Source organism: Cuculus canorus, chromosome 3, assembly GCF_017976375.1.
Source record: "Cuculus canorus isolate bCucCan1 chromosome 3, bCucCan1.pri, whole genome shotgun sequence".
NCBI classification, from domain to species: domain Eukaryota; kingdom Metazoa; phylum Chordata; class Aves; order Cuculiformes; family Cuculidae; genus Cuculus; species Cuculus canorus.
The window spans coordinates 61,265,208-61,285,925 of NC_071403.1; the positions used below are offsets into that span (position 1 = coordinate 61,265,208).

Consider the following 20,718-nt stretch of genomic DNA (forward strand, 5'->3'; position numbering starts at 1 on the left):
CCTTAAAACCATGCCCCTAAGCACTTCATCCCCCCATTCCTTAAACATCTCCAGGGAGGGCGACTCAACCACCTCCCTGGGCAGCCTGTTCCAGTGCCCGATGACTCTTTTTTTGTGAAGAATATTTTTCTGATATCCAGCCTGAACCTCCCCTGGTGGAGCTTCAGGCCATTCCCCCTTGTCCTGTTCTCAGTCACTTGGGAGAAGAGGCCAGCTCCCTCCTCTCCACAACCTCCTTTCAGGTAGTTGTAGAGAGTAATAAGGTCTCCCCCTCAGCCTCCTCTTCACCAGGCTAAAATGATGTTGGTAGGTAGGTTAGAGGCAAAGTAATCAAAACTTTAAATGGTTTAGTAGACCTTTAAGCACATTACATCATTATGTAACAACTTCTGACCTCATGTAGTGCTGAGGAGGTTTTAGCTGGTCTTGGGACTGGCTGTACATGGAGCTCTTTTCAACAAGTCACTGTTGCTTTCATCTTCTCATGCAACTTAATTTACTTCTGGGTCTTCTGGGGACTTTTCCCCTCCTGCCCAGATGACTTTTCCCCTCCTCCTGTCGTTTGTCACTGATGGATAGCTGCTGGTCTTCCCAGATACAGTTATATTTCATGGATGGTGGTGCAAGCATGTGTCTGTGTCTGGTCTGTGTAAGATTCTTGCTACTGTGCTGTGTGAGAGGATGAAGCTTCTGGGCCCCTTCCTCTGTAGTTACCTGCTTTCTATGGCAATCTTTCTGCTTTTTGTCTGTCATAAAATTCTCTTTTTCTCACACACTGATACCAAACTGCGTGTCCAAATAGTATTGCTGTAAAATATCAGAGGTCCAGAGAGAGGATAATACTAAAAAGAAATGCAAATAAATAAAATAAGTGAGAGAAGAGAGCTTTTCTCCCTTTGTTTCCATCTTATGTAAGATGCTAATTTTATCATACGTCTTGATCTGTTAGATGTGCACACAAAACAGGTGACTTGGGTAGTGGCCACCCCAGCTTGGCCTTCATCACTGAGTAATGGGAGAAAAGAAGAGAGAGCCCTCAGTCACCTCACCAGTTCAGTTGTTTTAGTTCTGCAGGTCTGCAGGAATTGAAAGACTGTTTGCATATGAAATACATCGCATGAAATGCTACACAGCCCCAGAAACTGCATTCCTTGTTGTTCACTTCTGTCCCAGTCATAAGCTCTGGGCTTGAGTCTTCAAGGCTTCTGAAGGCTTTGTTTCCCCCTACAGGCTGGTTAGTGTTGACTTGAGTTATCACTGACTGAAATTATCTTCCATGACGTGAAGATGATGCACAGGTCATGCAGTATTTGCCTTACTGCCCTGACTTAGGGCCCTTTCATGCTGCTCTGATTTTATTTTTTAAAGCTTAATGCATAATTTTAAAACTGTTTGCTGTAGTATGAAACATCTTTCTGTTACAAACGATGGACCAAAATACAGTTATGAGGTTGTCAAAATATAGCTGGTACCACTGCTGCTACGATAGCTGGGTGTAATGAAGATGGTATGATTACTGTTTTTTTTAATTGTACTTCTTTTGTTTAATGATCTGTTGATCCATTTCATTCTGTGCACTACAGCTTCACAAAACCTGCAACAGTGGGATTGCAGCAGAGGAGCAGAGCCAGAGAGGATGTTCCCCAGCACCTGGGGAGGACTCTGACCTGAAAAATCCCTGGAGTTATTACTGGCTGCACAGCCAGCTTTCTCTGCCACAATGGGCTTTTTAAGGGGAAACTCCAAACACAATGTCGAATGTTATAACCCAACCTGAGCTTTGGTAATAGGATTCTCTGATTTCCCATGGGTGGGTTTGTGTTTTGAGGAGGCCATAATCTCAGTTTTCTCAAAGAAGTTGGCTGCAGGCTTTTGTGAGAGGCTAAGACAAAGACATAGGTTAAAGAAGAGGTCTGGCTCTTCCCTTGTGTGATCTGACTGATTAGGAGGCTCGCTTTCTTTTTGGATAGGTAGATGTTTTCCTTTCCATTTTGTCTCTCTAGGCTTATTTCATTCCTTTGTTCTCTGCCTAGGATTGAAGGGTAGACTTAGGCCAAATGGCTTTGTTTCTTTTTTTTCTCACTTTTGGGAGCCACTCTAGAAGAAACTGTGTACTGAAAGCCTGACATAACGTAAAGTCTGTGCTTCAGCACATGAAGAGAATTTGCTTCCTGCAAAGGTGCAAACAAAAGTAATGGGACAAGAGCTGCCTGAGTTTGAAATTATGGTAGAGGACTTCTTGATAGAGTTGCCTTTGTTTGAGCAGAGTCCTTTTTCTTTTTTTTTTTTTTTTTTTTTTTTTTACTTTTCTCCTGTGGCTTAGCAGCTCATAGTGGCTCTGATCCAATTGAGACCAGCGGGAACCCTATTGCAGGAAGGAAAAAGGGCTTCTGTGCTTCTGCACTATAGGCACTGCTCTTCCTTGGGAAGAACAGGAGGGGTTGGAAACACAGCAGGAAAAATCCTAGCAGGAAAAAGAATACCACCCACTTGAGTACCCATGTGTGCAGTGTAATGAGGAATCTGATTTTCCCTGCTGAGCATCTGGTTCCCCCTGCTTGCCTGAACAGCATCGAGTGGGATGTAGCAGCCTATGAAGTCCAGGCCACATATGTGCCAATCCTCTGGGTATGCATATGATGATATCTGTTTCTCCTTAGGGAAAAATGACCAGCTGTCCTAATCAATATATGATACTGAATTCATTTATATATAATAGAGGAAGAACGAACAACAATATCCAGGGACAGACTCTTTCAGCCAGTTAAGTACAATGGATGTTATTCTTAGGAGAATAATTGCAGCCGCTGTGGGCAAGTTCTAGTTTTTGTGCACCTCAGATGGATTTAGAGGAAAAATGGGAATCTCTTGACAAGTCAGAAAATCTGGATAAAGTGCTTGGATGTGATGAACTGCTGCTGCAGAGGGCTGTTTGATTGTGCTTTTGTTTTCACTCTGGTGCTCTTATTTCGGGTAGCAGCTGGAGCAACAAATGCCACAACTGCTTTGTGGCAGCAGATAGAAAAGCAGTGGGAAATACAGCACCCCACGAGTGGTTGGTCGAAACAGACAGCCAAGTTGGCTGTCTGAATGATGTGTTACAGAAGTTTTCCCAGTACATGGCAATGAAAATCCAGCTCAAAATCGTTAAAGATGTTGGCATCATCATTAAATGGCTGTGAACTGATTGTTTCTGTTGGAGTGTTTTTATCTAAAAAACCCAGCTACTGTATTACGCAAACTGAGGTGCTACCTCAGTCATCCTCTTGCAGGCACCAAAAAAAGTGAAAATATTAATATACTTAATATACTTCAATTATTGTAAGAATAATTGAAGTGTCTTATGAAGCCCTGATTTTTCTGCAAGCTTCCCATAATTTGGGCTAGTGTCTGGCACCATTGCAGTAAATAAGGGCCATCTCAGTTTAGAGTTCTGTATATGTAAGAGTTTTTGGGCAGGATGATGTGGTTTTTTATAGCCCACTTCATATAGGTAAGACTCTTGAAGACTTGACAAAGACAAGTGCAGTCACCCAGCAACCCATGAGTCAATGGCGAACCTTACTGGTAAGCTGAAATTTATACGAAACATTGTGAAAGTGTACTTCTAGTTCAGCCTCTTGATAAATTCCAAGTGAGGTAGCATGTGTATTGAAGCAATCCTTCTCATAAAGCAACAATGAAGAAATAATGTGCTGTAGATGATAGCTTAAAGAAGAGCAAATTGCTGGAGCAAAATCAGCTCCTTGATATTTCAGAGCTAGGTGCATAGTTTTGGTTCTCATTTATATTCTTTGGAGAAGCATAGATTGAAATGTGCAGAAGATCCTGTACCTTAAAGTACATATCTTGATAATTTTTGTCTCAGATGAGATTAATTTTTGAGATTGGAAGCCTTCCAAGGTGACATATTGCATTTTACTTCTAATTTAGGTGACTAGTCCTTGCTACTGCCACAAATTTTGTTTTCAGTATGAATTAAACACAACTTTTCTCTCTTTCTATTTATTGTCAAAGTCCACACCTCAAGAGCATTAACAATAATGTTTAACAATAGGCAAATTAACAATAAGGTTTAAGTAGAGAAATAGGATTTTCACTGCATCTGTTCAGCAGAAATTTTTTTTTCATTGTTTAACCAGCTTTGTTGTCTTATGGAAGTTTTCTGTGGGCTGATTATCTAAGGAAAAAACAGAGTTTGTTTGGAAAACCCTGACTTATGTTTAAAGGATGATTTTGCTTCACTATGTGGAGATATGGCTTCTGTGGAAATCTCATTGTTTAAAGAGCCATGGATCATTGCACAAAAATGAAAAGAAACTTAAGTGCTTGTCTGAAAAATTGCTTTCCTGATGTGGTAATACTCAGATTCTTACATAGCCCAGCCAGGCTTATGAAGATATAGCATATAATGTACATCTTGTTATCATATGTTCCTTCGGTAGGTAGAAATAAACTTTTGTGGTCAAGAGTTTAAAAAGCAGACAAAAGGTGGTGTTTCATTTTAGTGCATTTAATACAATCTAGCTCTGAATGCTCTTAATTGAGCAGAAGCGTAAGACTGTCAACACCCTTGTAGGTCTTGTCCTGGTTTAAAAATACGCATGGTACCTGTAATAACAATTCAAGAAAAATTTGAGTGCAGATGTGTTTTCTTATTTTTTCTTCTAGACCTAGTTGTACATGTGTAGCTTAAAGCTGTCTCTTGTTAAGCATGGTTTTGTTCAAAATCTTTTTTTTTTTGACTTATCTTTAAAGCTTTCTGAGATATGCACATCAAGGAAACCATAGAAGTACAAGAAAGTCATTGTTTGATTTGATTTTGTACTGTGGATTTCTTCCTGAAAGACCCAGTGAAGGTCACTAGACTTAAGATTTCTGATGGATTTTTTTTTTTTTTTTGATTTTTGTCTTGATGTAGACTGTAGCAGATGTTTACACTGAATGTTCCTCAAATAGCACTTCTGAATTCTTTTGTAGAGGACTGGACATAAAGGGTTTTCAGGTCAGCTTCTGCTTGCTGTTAAAAGCGACATTACAAGTGTAGGGACTGGTTTGTGTATTTTGTCTTCTGAGAGAGTAGACCTTCTTGTGCCTTCAGAATCAGAGAAGGAATTGTTTTAGAAGACTTTAAGTTGGGAAAGTTACACTCTCTGCAGGCTGTGACCATTAGAATGAGATTTGCAGGCAGTTCCACTACTCAGGGCTGAATTCAGACACGCTGTAAGCTGTGTCGATGATAGTCAAGAAAATACTCTTTTAATAAAAATGTTATCTAGAAGAGAATACGTATTTGTATGAATTGAGGGTTTAACCCATCGTGCTTTCCTAATATGTGTACGATCGGAGTTGCTCCTGAATTAGAAATTCAAGTAGGGATAATTTTAAATTGTTCCGACTTGTGCTTAGTTTTAAAGAAATGAAAGTGCTTTTTGGTTAAGCACTGTATTGTGATGTGGAGATAGGGAATGAAATAAAAGGATCTAGGTAACAGTAACATAAGAAGGGATATTTGCTGTTAAAGGGCATCCTTTTGTCTTTCAATCTGTTCAGGTAGAGATCAGAGATGGCTGCTTAGTTTTTGTCAGTGTATATGTAGTTTGTTATTAATATAGGAACCATTTCTGTTTAAGCAATATGTATGTTTATTTGTCTTGAATGTAGAGAAGAACAGCATGACTTGCCTTTTGCCCATTTTCATTCTTTGAATTTTTTCTTACGAAGCAAAATATAAATACAAAATAGCTTGGTATGCAAAGGGAAGTATACTGGCAAAGTGGAAGGAAAGATTCTGAAACATGCCTTCCTTTAGTCAAAAGCCATTTTTCCCAGTATTGTGTTAGTCAGCTGTCCTTTGGACAAACCCACTTCCACAGCATCTGTAACTTCTGCACATAAATCATAAATTCTCAGATTATTTTTTAAAAGGCTTTTAAAACATCATCTGGTATATCATGACATTTAATATCATCTGTAGTCTTGTGGGAAGCCTGTGGTAGAGCCAGGAATGTGTGAACCAGATCTCTGGATTCAGAGTTTTCCTTCAGTCCCCTATTGCATTTAACTGACTTGCTTTATTTTGCCAGCACACCATTCCTTATTATGAACATCATAATCTCAGCAGGTTCCAGCTGTGTTATTACAATCCAACATACCCAATATTGATTTTTCTTTAAGGTCACTAATATGAGATACTTAAAGGCACTGGCTTGCTTGAAGTATTTGGATCTTAAAATTTTTACTCTACTCTGTTATTACGTGCCAAGTCAGCCTCAGCTCCTCAATATGCAGGATTCCCACGTCCTCCTGCCTTTCTTCAGCTGAGTCGATGTTTTGCCAAAGTATTACTTTGTTCATCATCCAGAAAGAGTAATTCCTTTGCTTCTACTTTCATGTTCTGGTCTAGCGTGTATACAATGAGCCCTAGATTGTTGCAAGTCCATGTTCCTTTTCTTCTCTTCTCAGTATGGGGTCCTAATATGCGTAAATCCATTGGAAGCTATTTAAATGATAGGCCTATATGACCATCTGTATGAATGAAGAAATTGTGTGGTGTGTAGATTGCTGTCAGTTTTGCAAGTGTTAAACCTTTTTTTCCCCCCGCATTTAGTCAGTTAAATTCGCATTAATTGTATTACTGTCTTATTGTAGTCCTTCTACCCCCTGGGTCATGAACTTTGCTTTCTCTATGATGAAGTTAGCTTATATTGAATTTAAGAAGTAACTTCTAAATGGTTCTTACAAGAGATTGCAGAGACTGTGAGGACAAGCAGTCAAACTCTTGATCAGCTGTTTTGCCCGAAAGGAATAGCAATGAGTCAAAACAATGGACATCTTCCCAGGCAAGAATTTATTGTTAGTCTAAGGAGCTTTTTAAAGCCATTTATCCTCGTAGTAGTAAGTAAAGCAACTTTTAAGCAGACAGAATACCCCTCTTAAAATGAAATATGATGCTCTGAGGTGGTGGTAAAAGAAAATACTATTTCTAGATCAAATCACATCTAACAGATCATGTTTGTTAAAGCCTATTGTTGGTAAAATGAATCAGTCCGGACTGCCTGGCTTCTCTTGTGGGTTGTTAGCTTGTCAGTTAATTGGAAAGCTTGTGAGGGGCTTCTCCGTGACAGTGCTTTGTGGTAGAAAAAACAACCTGGGAAAATAAACATAGTTGGTAACTATGGTAAGTTTGTCCACAGTTTTGATTGCTGCATGTGAATGGTATGATGGGCTGAAAAGGATAAGGGATTCTTGTGGTATTGCTCTGAAGGCTAACCAGGATTCAAACTAGGATACTACTGTGAAATTCATACCATAAATAATACAAATAGACTTGTAAGAATCTGTATGAATGCTGTAACTACAACAAAAGAGTTCTTTAGTTTCAAGTCTGTGGTAATGCGGCTATCACTAGCTCAAGTAAAAAGAATGATTTGCTAATGATGTTCTTTATTAATTTATGTCAGATTAACGTAAAATTCTTAGAACTGCAAAATTATCTTGTAACTATAGTTTTGCTGTCATTGAAGTGGCAATGTGAAGTTCCTTTTTTATTTTTCAGTGAATTGATAGATGCTCATAAAAAAGAAATCTGGGTATAAAAAGAGGTGTTTTTTCTGACTCAGCATCTGGATTTGAAAGCCACATGGGTTTGTGCATCCTTGTTAGCAATATGGACTCTACAGTTGGGTCTTAGTTTGTAATGCTGTTTTGGATATGTGGTTTAAAAAGAAATTAAAAATTTATCTTTCTTCCTGTTAGCCGTGTAAGTTCTGCAGAGGAGTGAAACACTGTATGAACCTTTCTGTGAGGAAGGTAAACAGAAGAGGAAAGATGCATGGAAGAGATTTGTTTAATAGAGATGCCATCTTTATACTCTAATTCTTCTGGCTATAACTGCACTTTACTTTTTATTATGGCCTGAATCTTTAGAGATGAATATTATAAGGCATTTTCAGAACAATTGGGTCAGTCACCCATTATTCATTCAATTACACACTGCAGCCTTGGTGCTCCCCATTGACATCTGTACACAAAGCCCATCTCGTTTTTACATAACCTGACCAGCTCAGAGGCTGATTGTGGGAGATGCTGAAAGCCCCTTGGAGCTCCAGAGCCTGAGAAAATAAATGGCTAAATAGTTCATTCCCTCTGGCATGCCCAGAGGCAGGCAGGAAGCTGATGCTGGCATGATTACGTATGTAATATTTTGTATTTTGCCTATATATTGCTGTAGATGAGGGAGAAATTGGAGACTGCTGGGTGGGAAATGTTAAATCACTTTTATGTAGCTAGCCAGCTGTATTTCTGTTTGTTGCCTTACACAGGCATTGACTTAGACTGTCATGAACGATTTATGAGAGGACTGCCACAGCTGGAGTTGGAGGGATCCCTGTGTGCTGTAGGGGTAATGAGATGACTAGTCTTGCTGGGCTGTAGATTGGAAAGGTGTGTACTCCATGAAGCAAGGCATTAGGGAAAGCAATGCAAATAGCTGTCTCATTAGTGTGATTAAATAGTACACCAGACGGCTGAATTCTGGCTTTGAGGGTGTTTCACTCTTGTGTGCAGCTGGGCAAGAGGGTCCAGCTGGCCTTTCTGTAGATGGTCAGTGACTGAGTGCAAGTCCAATTTTTTGTGCACTGGGGTTCAGACTTACCTAAATGCCAACTCTTGAAACATTACTTAAGTGCTGTGGTTGGAAAATAAAAAGGAGTGAGTTCTCAAACAAGAATTGAAATGCGTAGAGGTAGGCTGCAGAGGCTGTGTCTGTGTCAAAATAAGCACTTGCTCTTCACATGCCTTCTGAATAACAGCAACTTGTGTTTATTCCACCTGTAGGAACACTACCTTTTATTGTAAGAGTATCAGTGAAATAAATTCAGTGATGATTCTGAAATGTTTTCATACTTCGGTGCTGAACACTTAAAAAAAAAAAGCGTGGAAATTAATGCTGCTTTATTTGGCAGGAATATCAGCAGTAGGTCGTGAAAGAAATACAATTTTTATAATGCAGCTAAAAAAAAGAATTTAAATGCTGCTGGTGTGGAGTGCACTGAATTGAGGTGTTTGACAGAAAAGAAAATAGCATGTGATAAAATAATTGAACACTATAAAAGTGTACACCTGTGAAGCAAGAGAAAGGGAAGTATCAAAGTTGCAAACTTAATCTCTATGGTAACTCCTAATGTTTGATTTGACTTGGATTTTTGAAATTTATGTTAAAAAGTAATTTGTAAATTTATTTACAAGCTCCAAAGGCATAGATTAACGCTATGTTCAGTAGTATCAAAGTAGTAAACCTACCTAATTTTATATGTGGAAGAAAACCTTGAATTTGTTGATATAAGCATGTACAATGCCTCAATTTCAGCCCACTGTTGAACCACTTTGCTACAAATATTTTGTAAGTTTTTATTACACTAAACAAATTGAGTAGTGGTGTTACTTATAAAATTTTTTGCGAGAACAAGTAACTGCAGTTGAACTTTTCCTGGCAGGCTTGGAAGTTGGGTTATAAGAGGATAGTTAATTGCAAACTCTTTGTGTCAGAAATACCTTTGTATTAGGTGTTTGGATGGTAGCCTAGCATGTCACTGGTCCTGGACCTTGCTGGGAACTTCTAAGATACTATAGTTACAGAAATAATCATAATTGTGTTTCAGATGGTAAGTGAAATGCATGTAAACTTATTAATTAAGAACTGTAAAACTAATATACGAGCTATTTTGCACACAAAGAGGATTAAGTGAGTAGATACTGGGTGGAAAAAATGTTGGTTAGTCGCTAGCAACGCTGAACTCAAATATAAGGATTTCATCTTGGTATTGGCTCTTTTGTGTTAGTATGAGGCATCTTAAAGATTATGTACATCCATGTGAAATTGTGTCTTGTGTAGAAGACTATGATGAGCACAGAAGGTCAACATTCTTTTATTTTATTTTAATCACTTCTAGCCTTCAGGAAAAAGAACAATCATTCAGCATCTCCATTAAAGAAACTACTGCCAAAGTAAGTACACATCGTTTTTCAGTTCTTCAGAATATCTAGCGAAGCAGATGAGAACTTGCATCTTCGTAAATTGTGTGTATTTTTAGAAAGTTGGTTTTGTGATATTTCCTCTAAACAGACTTTGCATGTAAATATTTTTGAACATGCACTTCAACACTGCCTCTCCCATTCCCCTCAAGAACTTAGATTTGGACAGACCACAGAGATTATGCTTAAGGAAGCATATGGATTAATCTCTTTTTTTTTTCTTGGCTTATGTTTACTAGTGATCAGCTTTCTCACTGGTCTCCGTTTAGGAACAGACTCCTTAGATTCATGAAACGAAAGTGCACCCTGGTCTTACCTTAATGTTTTCACTCTTAATACCGAGCCTCTTAATTTCCTAGCTGACTGATTTCATGGGTGTGAAGGAAGAGCACAAAATGAAGTACCTCCTTTCCCCACCCTTTAACTAATAATAAACTAGCATTCTAATTCTCACCCCCCTTTTAAAATACAAATAGAAGTGATGTTTTTCATTTAGTCTTCTTGTTTCTCATGGCCTCCTTCTAAGTAAGAGAATACTACAGTTTTGGTTTTATTTCAGAATGGCTCAATGAGCCCAGAGCATCTTTGCTCTAGGAGCGCTCTAGGAAAAAAGGTCTATTTTTGGTAGCTAATTCATATAGGTCTTTATGTAACAGAGAGTGGAATATATTTCTGGCTTTTTATCAGCAATGAATGTATATTTTGAAATAAGTTTATTTTTCATGTTTTTTCTCTTATATTGCTCACTAAAATTAGTGAAAATTTGGTCCTTTATAATTTATTCTTCCTAGTCATTTTGACCAACATTTTTAGCATGCACTGTTAAGAACACTGCTTAAAGACTTGCATCTCAATACCCCTTCCTCCTTGTCTCCTACTTTGAGCTCATTCACTTCCACTCCTTGCTTATATACTCATCTCGGGGGGAGAAATTAGTGTAGAACCTTATAACGTGGTGCTACCCCCTGTGAATACAGTATCAAGGAAAAGATTTTAATTGTTCTGTGGCTTATGTACTAAAATGAACGAGACATTCAGTACCTTAGAGTGATGTGTTCTTTCATGTTATCTGCAAGCTAAAACATAAGTTACAGATTTTTGCCTTCTCCCCTGAAAATGTATGCCTCGAAATTTATTTTATTTCCACAGTGTCTAGAGACTTTTTCAATAAGAGCTGAAACATTGGGTAACAATGAGAAGTCTGTGAGGAAGAATTCTACAGCCTGTTTGTTTCTTAAAAATTCAATAGATAAAATTATTTTAACTTCATTCCATTCAAATATGATAGCTTTTATTTATTAGAGAAGATAAATAGGAAGCGTGTAATGAGACTCCTCGAAATACTTTATTGTTTTATTTATTTGGATTGACTCATCCTATTATTTTTTTCTCAAACTCATGAGACCTGGTCTTTTAAAACTTTTCCTTGTATGGGGAAGACACTGCTTTGACAAATATCTTTTCTTTCTCTCTATGCTATTAGTATTTATATGGGCTTTTTTGCCTCATCTGTGTTGTTTTCAGCTGAGTCTGTAAGTGCTAAGATTAACCCATTAATGAAGGGAACAATTTCTGTTATCCACCACCTTCATTTAGAAATTAATATCTGCTTTTGCTAATAGCAAGGTTGTGCTTTATGGGAGGTCCAAGTGGGCTGTCCATTTCTTCAGGCAGTTTAAAGAGAATTTCTTTATCTTTTCCCAGGTGCTGTTATAAAGAAAGGTGAAGATTACTCAAAACTTATTTTTTCTTGAGGTGGTTGGAGGAAGAGTAAATTTCAGTGCTTTAGTCTATATCCTTGTCCCTGTTTCTGCTGCTTTAGATTAACATCATACGCTGGCAAGATGGAAGAGGATGACAATGGGCAAATTTGCTTTTGATACTTTACTGCTTTTCGTTGTGATTACATGTATCTTTGCTAACAGCATCCTACTGGTTTCATGTAGACTGCTTTTCTTGAGTAGTGTTTGTGTGTCTGAAGACAGATTTGAAAGTTATATTGCTAGGCAAGAGTTTTTTGGGTTTTTTTTTGAAAGTCTGCTTTAACACCCCCTTTTCCTCCCCTAAACCACCAAAGAGGATTTTTAAAAAGATACAGTAATATTTGGCTGTAAAGAACTTTTCTGAAACTGAAAGCGAGTTTGTTTAGAATTAGACCTCATTAGTCCATGGCTGCAGCAAAGCTGGTCGCTTGTAATTGCAAAAAGACAGTCCTGGGGCCAGAGGCACAGGCGCTTGCAATCAGACTGGTTAGGGGAAGGTTGCACATTCCTTGGGAACAAAGGAGGACGCTGTGTCTGCGAATGTTCATTGTCTTTGTTAGCTGAAGTTATTTCATATAACCGTTCCTCTCTGACTGAGTTAAGCTACTGTAAGGGTAACTGTTATTAAGACAAAATAATTAGAAATCAATGAGAAGAATTGGAGCTTACAGAGTACAACTGATGTAATGTAGAAGTGCTATTTGTTTAGAGGATGTTATATTATTTTACCTCTCTCGCCCATCTGCTTTTGTTGAACTATGACATATGATAACTCTGAAGATTAATGTTGTTCATTTATCTGCAGAATACACGTGACAGATAGAGGCTTGGTAACGTACTTATCTCATGTTCCAGAAGAGTAGTCTCTGCAAGGTGGAGGAACTTCCTTTCAGCCTCTGGTTCCTCCATTTGGTCCATTAATAAAGAGTGCCAGTGAGCTTCATTCTGACAGGAGTGCTTCCAAAGTGGACAGTGTTCACTAGAAACTGATTAAACCTCCCAGCTTATTTTGCATAATTGCCAAACAGCTGTCTACTGGTAATGACTTTAAGTTACTACCAGCATGGGATATATTCATGCAGTTTTCCTGGAGCTGAAAGGTTCCCTATCTAATTGCATTTCACTGAGCCATTCAGTACCCTTAAAGACAGTGCTGCTTAGAAAGAAATCATTAAAACTTTCAGATATACTTGGGAGATACGAGACAGAAATGGCCTTTGGGTTTTTTGGGCATGTTGATTCACCTCTGATGGGTTTGGATTTTCTGAAATATTTTAAGTGAATTAGTAGATAAGTTGCTTGGAAGAGGTTACTGAAACAAAGTGAAATGCCTGGGAACTGAAAAATTATAATAGGTACAGAAGTGATGAGATAAATTTGTTTTTAAATTAATAGGAAGACTCTTAAGTCTTTAGTAACAGTTACTGCTTGGAGAATAGTTCAGTTGACTCAAGAAAAAATACGTCCTATTTATGGTTAACAGATGCTCTCGGCTAAAGCAAGGGAGTATTATCCATTTAAAAGGATTTATAGTTCGTGTCATATCCAAATTGTTATACTTGTACAAACAGATAAGCCGTGAGAGCTGTAAGGATTTTGCTCTTGAAGTGAAATGATAGCTCTGCTTCTGTTAATAAACATGGTACATCCACATGTTTTTGAGGGGGGAAAATAGCCAAGGAGGGCAGAGAATCATTCTCCTGGAGATTTCATTTCACGTTTCATCTCTTCACAACTGGCTGGTGCTTCTCTTGGTTATTGCTTTACCTTTTGTTCCAATTAATGCAATGTTTTCTCAATTGCCAACTACAGTTTTAAGCAAGTTTGATATCTGCCTCCAGAAAAAGAGGTTTGCCTTAGCCTGATGAGGGTTTTTTCTGTTTTTTGTTTTGCTTTCCTTCACAGATGATGCAATATGCAGTTAAGAACCAACATTTTTGAATATGTGGAACTTGTACGAATCGCATATACTGTATAAAGTCCTTCTGAGATTGTAATGCACATTTTTATGTGAAGCACAGAAAAAGTTGATCTTTTTTCCTTTTTTCCTCCTGTCTCTCTCCATGTTTTTAATACCAATCCTGATTAATTGCTGGAGGAATCTCCAGTTAAAGAGATTTAAAAAGGAGAGAGATGAAAAGTCAGAAACCTGTGCCCTAGTCAGCTGTATGACCTGACTGTGATGCCAAATACAGTATTGAGCTGGTATAGCATTATTTATTGTCTGTGCAGAGAATTAATGATGACTGCTTTGACTTTTTCCAGTTAAGATGTGTGGCATACTATATTTTATATGGAAGTTGCAGTACATTCTATGTTACGACATCTTAAACTCCAAACATTGGGTTACTTACACAGCATTTAAGGCATCACTGTTAATGCTAAATTGTACAGAATTCATGTGATGGTCTTTCTTATGTGTATAGCCTTGGTATCTTGTAGCAAAACATATCCTCTTTCATAAAGGTAGCTAATGCTAATCCTTTTCCCTATTTTTAGAACTATGTGCAGCAAAGCCTGGAAATTTTTATTCATGTGGGATATTTCTGTAAAGACAACATTTTTTACTAAGCTGCTTCACCTTGCTGTAGGATGTTGTGTTGTGTCTGTAAACCAAGAACATTTGAAGCCCCATTTAAATTGCCTTACTTTTACATGAATGAATTGCATCTCATGGCTCTCTGCCTCAATCTAGGTTTGCACAAGTCAGAAACTCTGCAGCTCTTTGAGGAGGAAAGTGAGTGATATTGAGACTCAACTACCAACTCTACTTGAAGCCAAAATGCTGGCTGTTTCAGGTAAGTTTTGAGTGACAAGAAAGATGAACACCAAGTGGTGTGTAAGGGCAATTGTTGACCTTTACATAGCTGAGACTTCTTAGGAAGTCTCATTGATGTGTCCTTGTTTTGATCCCTTGAAATCATGGAACGTTTGTCAGAACCAGGCTGTGTCATAGCTTGTGTGGGGTACTTCAGGCCCCTCTCTGTGGCTGAGAATGGTGAAGCAGATGCTGTGTGGTAGGCAGTAAATATGCAAAGAACATATTTTTCCATAGATGAAATTGATAAATAATTATCAATAGCTGTTCTGGACTTTACAAGTCGTATGCCTGAAGCCCTTTAGCCAAGAGCATAAATTTACAACAAAGGTATAGTAATTACAAATGTAGCTTTAAATGACACTTTAAAGTGGAATACAATAATTGGCAGCTTCTGCTGTTCAGATCGTTAAACAACTAATGTTGGCAGCAAAAGAGCAATTTGGTCCTTGGAGCACTCATGCATGTTATTTACAACCAGTAAAACATTGAAATGTGATTACAGTCTGATACATAATAACTTTATGTACCACTTACCTGGGATTACTGCACTATTCACCAAAGTAAAAAAAGGCAAAGCACAGTTCCGTCTCTTAAGTTTGAAGCGATGGGTTTTCTAATTCAGCAAATTGTTTGCAGATGTGTAAGTACGTGTCTCTTTGCTAGACACCTGCCTCAAAGGAAGCAGAATAGGAGGGATCGTAGACTTGGGCACAAGAGAATTTTCCATTGTTACACTAAGTAAAAAAAGGCTAGAGAATTTTTAGTTCCTGTTAAGCCAATGTGTTTTAGCTGTCTGTTGGTGATTTACGTTCCGAGTTAGATACAAGAATCTAGTACTGGCATGCACAAATTATTTTTGAATGGAACCTTGTGCAGTGTCACGTGGTTTGCTAGCCAGAGGTGGATAACATCAGGCTTGAGCAAAATCCTTAAGGAAATTAAAGATGGTATCTTGTATTGGTGCTGAGGATGCTCAATTTCTTTGCTTCTCATAGCACCTTTTGGAATGGAAACCCTCTCATTTTCTGTGTCCACCTGTGAAGGGTACAGTGCACAATCACTCTTTTCTCCCTATGGCTGTTTGAATATAGGCAGTTTTCTTGCTTTCAGAAACAGGGTCAAAGTTTTCCCCAGCTATTTTATGACTTCGTTAAAAGAACAAAATAGCCCATAAACTGGATGTGCAACTGCTACATGCTGCCAGCAGGAAGCAGTTGGCCAGAAAATATATACCTCAGTCCGACACTTTGAGAGAGTAAATGATAACTTGAGGATTATTTCCAAAACATTCATAGTGTAGTTGTTAGCTCTTAAAAGAGGTTGCTTGTTCCAGGAATGAATTCAAAAGACAATTTAATGCTGCTAATTCTAAAAACTCTTTTCACAGTACTGTGACTGATTGCCTTTCTGTGCTTTTTAAGAAGTATCAGTGCTATTTGTTAGTACTTATAAGCACTGTTTCATTTTTTTATCCTTGCTCTGAAAAAAATCTTACTTCGGAGAATTTTAATGACTGTGAATGGTACAATCCTAAGCTGTTGCTAAGGCGAAATTCTGGACGGAACTGATTGAAAATCAAGGACAAAAGGTAGTTTGGTGACAGTTGATACAGTAGTTTCTTTACCTCATTGTAAGATACCGATACATTTAATTGATCTGATGGCACTTGTTTATGTTAAATGCAGAGGATACAGAGGAAATACAGGAATCAAAAAAAATTAGCTCTCTGAAAATCTGAAGGGAAAAAAAAAAATAAAAAATTTAATCTTGGAGCATGAAGTGAGAAAATCAGAAAAGCAGGGATGCAGAATGAATTATGGCTCCCAGAGAAGCAAGTCAGGAAGAAAAGATTTGGTAAATGCAGAAGGAGAAAGAGGAAGGAAGAGATAAAATTAGCTTTTTTTTCTTAACAAGGTGAAAACGGTGAGCAGCGAATAATATAGAGAAAGCCAAATTATTCAGTTTCTGTGTATTCCCGTTAAGCATAAATGAATGACACCTCTCTTAAATAAGGCATGGTTAAGAATTAGGTTTTAACCTTTTAAATACTGGTTAAAATTTAAGCGAGGCAGTTTATGTGCATATCCCCTGAACTGCCAGGCAGCTAACAGAATGGTAATGAACAGACTGAATACATTAAATTATTAGAAGGTGGGAGAATCTTCAGCTGGGTAATACGCAATTATTTAAGGAGAGCCTTGGAATAGCATGAAATTCAGAAGGAATTATAGTGTATATGTAAATATGCAGTAATAGTATTTTGTGGTTATAAAGGTTTTCATGTAGTATGGAAGCATCAGGCAGTGATAAATGTCTGTTATTTCTGCTTTTTACTGTAGCAGTTAGATCATTCATTTGAAGTTTTCTCAAACAGCAGTACTAATGGGTATGGAGAACAACTGTTTTTCTCTAAACAGATGTTGCGTTGTTTTTGTTTAATGCAGCATTTTGCTTTGGGAAGCAGCTAGAGTCAAAGCTAAAAGGTAACTAAATGCAATTGCACACATTTAGGTTCATGTAGCCCAAAAGTTAAGTTGGATGAGTTTAGGAAAATAGTTAAGTGATACATTAGTTTTTCAGAGCTTACATATAGTAACTTTATGGTGTGATGATTTGGAAAGCATGATATATACCTCAGCCTTTAATGGCTGCCTTGATAGCTTCAGACAGTATTAATCTTCTATGTGAATGGTACTTTCTACTCCAAACGCATTGATTTACAGTGTTGGTGTATTTGCACTAGAAAATGCAAGAACATAGCCGTGTTTTGAGAGAAAAATACCACAATAAATCCAAAGTAAGCATAACAGTTCTATTAGTCCTGTCAATACAATACATTAGGTTTTAAGACTGTATAATAAATGATACCATTAAGACATAAGAGATGATGCAACATCTGTAAATGTCTCTCCTCTCTATTATTCTTTCTTGGAAGGAGTGTAAAATTTGGAGGAGAAAGGTAGATAGATTTTGGAGTGTTTGGTTTATTGAAGGTCATAGAATAAGTACATCAGATTTCATATGGGGGGGGGGGGGAGAAGAAGCCTATACTTGAATGTTCAAAAGGCATTTGTGTCGACAGCTGCAATTCAGATCCTTTATATCCACATGTCCCTTACTTCTGATTGGCATTTGCCTGTGGTGATCAGTAATTTGCAATTAATACTCCTGAGGTGCTCGCCCAGAATTTTTCTCCAAACATAATCAGTAGAATCTTATTATATTGTTCACGGTCTTTAAGTCAGTAGCTTTGGCTAATTATAACTAACAAGTACTCCTGGTTGCATGAGATGTTACTGTTGACGTACACATTTGTAAAAAATTACTGATGAAATTCTATGGTTTAGCATCTAGTAGATTTTTTTTTAATTTAAACAAAGCACACTAATGTCAGTGCTTAGAAACCATGTGTGATTGTTGTTACAATTGTTTCTTACAGTAGCTCGTAACATATGCTTATAAAAAATTTATCAGTTATGGGAAGTACATGGCAGTACATGATACTCTGTTCTTTCTGTCAGCATTGTGTGTCTATTTAGCGTGAAATTTTTTGGGGGCATAAATTGCAGATGAAATAATCCTAAACCAGTAAGAAAATTCAAATAAGGTTGTATGTAAGCAAGTGTGAGTGTAACAGCAGAAATACTAAACTGTATTTTCCTACATTAGGTTGTTTTGCAGGAGAGCAAATATTTTGTGAGAAATGGTGCTTCTGGGTTTTGCTTAGTGAGAAAATAATTTGGGACTAGGAGGGAGGATGTAAATGAGAAATAATTTTTAGTAGTCATTTCATAGGTTTCCTATGTTTGAATAAGAGGTTGTTTGACATATTTTTAAAATGTCTTCATATACTCTAATTTTTTTTTGTACTCTTGAGAATGTATAACAGCATGGGACTAGATAGAAAGTGCTAGTGAGGAGCTAAGCAGATGTGAATAAATGCTGGCTTTCTTAGGTGATTATCTATGAAATACATGTCATTAACTTTCCTTATATCTTTGCAAATACAAATTAGATTCAAACATTGAAGTTAGAATGAGGTGGCTTCTAAGTAGGTAAAAATAATAATTCTGATCTTAATACTGTCTCTGTACCAGTAAGAGATCTTGTATCATCATCCTATAATTAGCGCTATATCTATTTTAATAAATACCTGCAAGTGGGAGTGGGCTTGAAATAATTTTGTGAGGTGTTTTCCAGCAGTACAATGAAAAGGGTTATTTCCTTTATATCACTGTAGAAGCGTAGTTTATAAATAGCATGACATAAGTACTAAATACTATATTTTCATGAAACTTAATGCTGGGGCTGTTATCTCCTTGTGCTTCGATGCTGCAGCCTCTGGAAGGTAGCATTGATGTCCCTGTTTCCAGTGACTGTCCAGGGAGTCAAGGTGACAAACCTCTAAACCTCAATGCATGCCCCTTTGGTGCCTTAACCTAAGTGGCATGAACATTTCTCTCCCTGATCCTTCTCTGCCTTTCTTTCCTGGCTTGGTTGGTGAAAATGAGGGTGGTGATTTCTTGCAGCACTCAAGATCATGGAGATGGGGGTTGGGCTGTTTCCCTACCTTCAGCATGTCCCTTCCTCTTCGCTGGTAGCAGTAGTGAGTGGATGCAAAGGCTGGAGAGCGGGAAGGCTTTTAAAGAACCAGAAATTGAAAGGCATGAGATGAATGGGAGCTAGAAGGGAGGGAGAAGAGATTGTGTAGGGAAGCCTGTGTGCTATGTGTCAGTGCTATTGGGTGAACCTTGAGCCTTAGAGGCAATTTCAGTTGTGCATCCTTTACCATGTGGAAGGAGAATTTTACGTAACTTGCAACAAGCATTTATTGGCTGATGTACACAGTAAATTGCTGGGATTAACATGCTACTGGGCTATACTTATAACCCCCAGTGCAGGCACTCGAGTGTATCTGATGGCAGAGCAGTCACCAGTAACTATGGCTCCTTGGAAAAGGTTGTGTCTGTACTGCTGAAATGCCATCTTCCAAACATCTGCCTCTTTCATCAGCATTTTTGTACTTTTTCTCATTTTCCCATTTTCACTTGAGCCTTTGAATTGTTATTACTGATTTAAAATTTTGTTATTGTTGTTTTTTCTTTTCCCTTCTTTTTTTTTTCCTTTCTTTTAAATTGGATTCCTGGATTGCTCTCTGGCAACTGTTTCAGTCTGGGTACAAGAGGTTTTCCGTGGCAAAGAATGCTTTCTCCAAATGTATGTAGGATCTCTCATCTGCTTCTTGATGGATTTTCTCACTTTACCTTTCAGGGTCACATCAATCATTAAGTTGCATTATGCTTCACAAAAGTTTTATCATGTGTTATTGCTTAAAAACAATAATTATGATTCAAATCTGCTGGAATTCTGTAAAATATTTCAGGAGATGATAGACTGTCATGCATTTCCTGTTTGTTTTTTTCAGAGGTGCAAACACACTTGCAGTGCTTCCAAAATCCTACATTTCTGTCATGTTTTTGGCTTTTTCTCATTCTTCTTTGTGAGCAGCTGAATGATATTTATTTTCTTCAGTTCTCTTCTTGTGTTGGAATGTGTTTGTATTCTCATTAATCACAGGGTGGAGGATTTTCAAACTTGAATTCCAGTGCCATTGATAAATACCATGGTGGCAAAGCCCCTAAGCTAAAATAAAACTTCTCATTTTATTATGTACTATTAAAAGTCAGTGTTAGCCTATGAAGAATTAGCTTATAGATAATGATGAATAATGACCAGTCTGTTCTTTCTTATGTTGAAGCCAGTGCCCAGTATATATGCTTTACTGTTAGGCAAAAATTCTTCCTTTCCTTGAACTACAGTGAGCATGGTTTCAGTAGGGAGAGGATGCGTAACTCTCTCTTTCAGTTATGAATAATGGAAACTATGAATGTATGTTATGTCTGGCATAAATATGAGCAAAGTGGGAGTAAAATAGCAAAACAATAATAGTGGGCCATTAACCTTGTCTTGTATTTTGAAGTGGAAGTATTTAAAAAAGCTTAAATAATAACACATTTTTTGTTTTTTTACAAAAAGGAACAGATTTCAAATCATACTATTAGTCAATTTCTTGCTGGCAAATGGTATCAAAGTAATGAT

The 20,718-nt window shown here is 37.5% G+C and overlaps 1 protein-coding gene across 5 annotated transcripts in view; it reads left to right on the forward strand.

The window, feature by feature from the left end:
• Positions 1–20,718, forward strand: part of DISC1 (DISC1 scaffold protein) — a 204,140-nt gene that overhangs the window by 78,233 nt on the left and 105,189 nt on the right. For all 5 annotated transcript variants that reach the window (XR_008449208.1, XM_054063152.1, XM_054063149.1 and 2 more), the window contains 2 exons: positions 9,954–10,008; positions 14,494–14,596. Coding sequence is in view for 4 of the 5 variants with exons in the window: in XM_054063152.1 (XP_053919127.1) it covers positions 9,954–10,008; positions 14,494–14,596 (158 nt within the window). In the remaining variant the exon portion in view is untranslated. The remainder of the gene's footprint in view (positions 1–9,953; positions 10,009–14,493; positions 14,597–20,718) is intronic.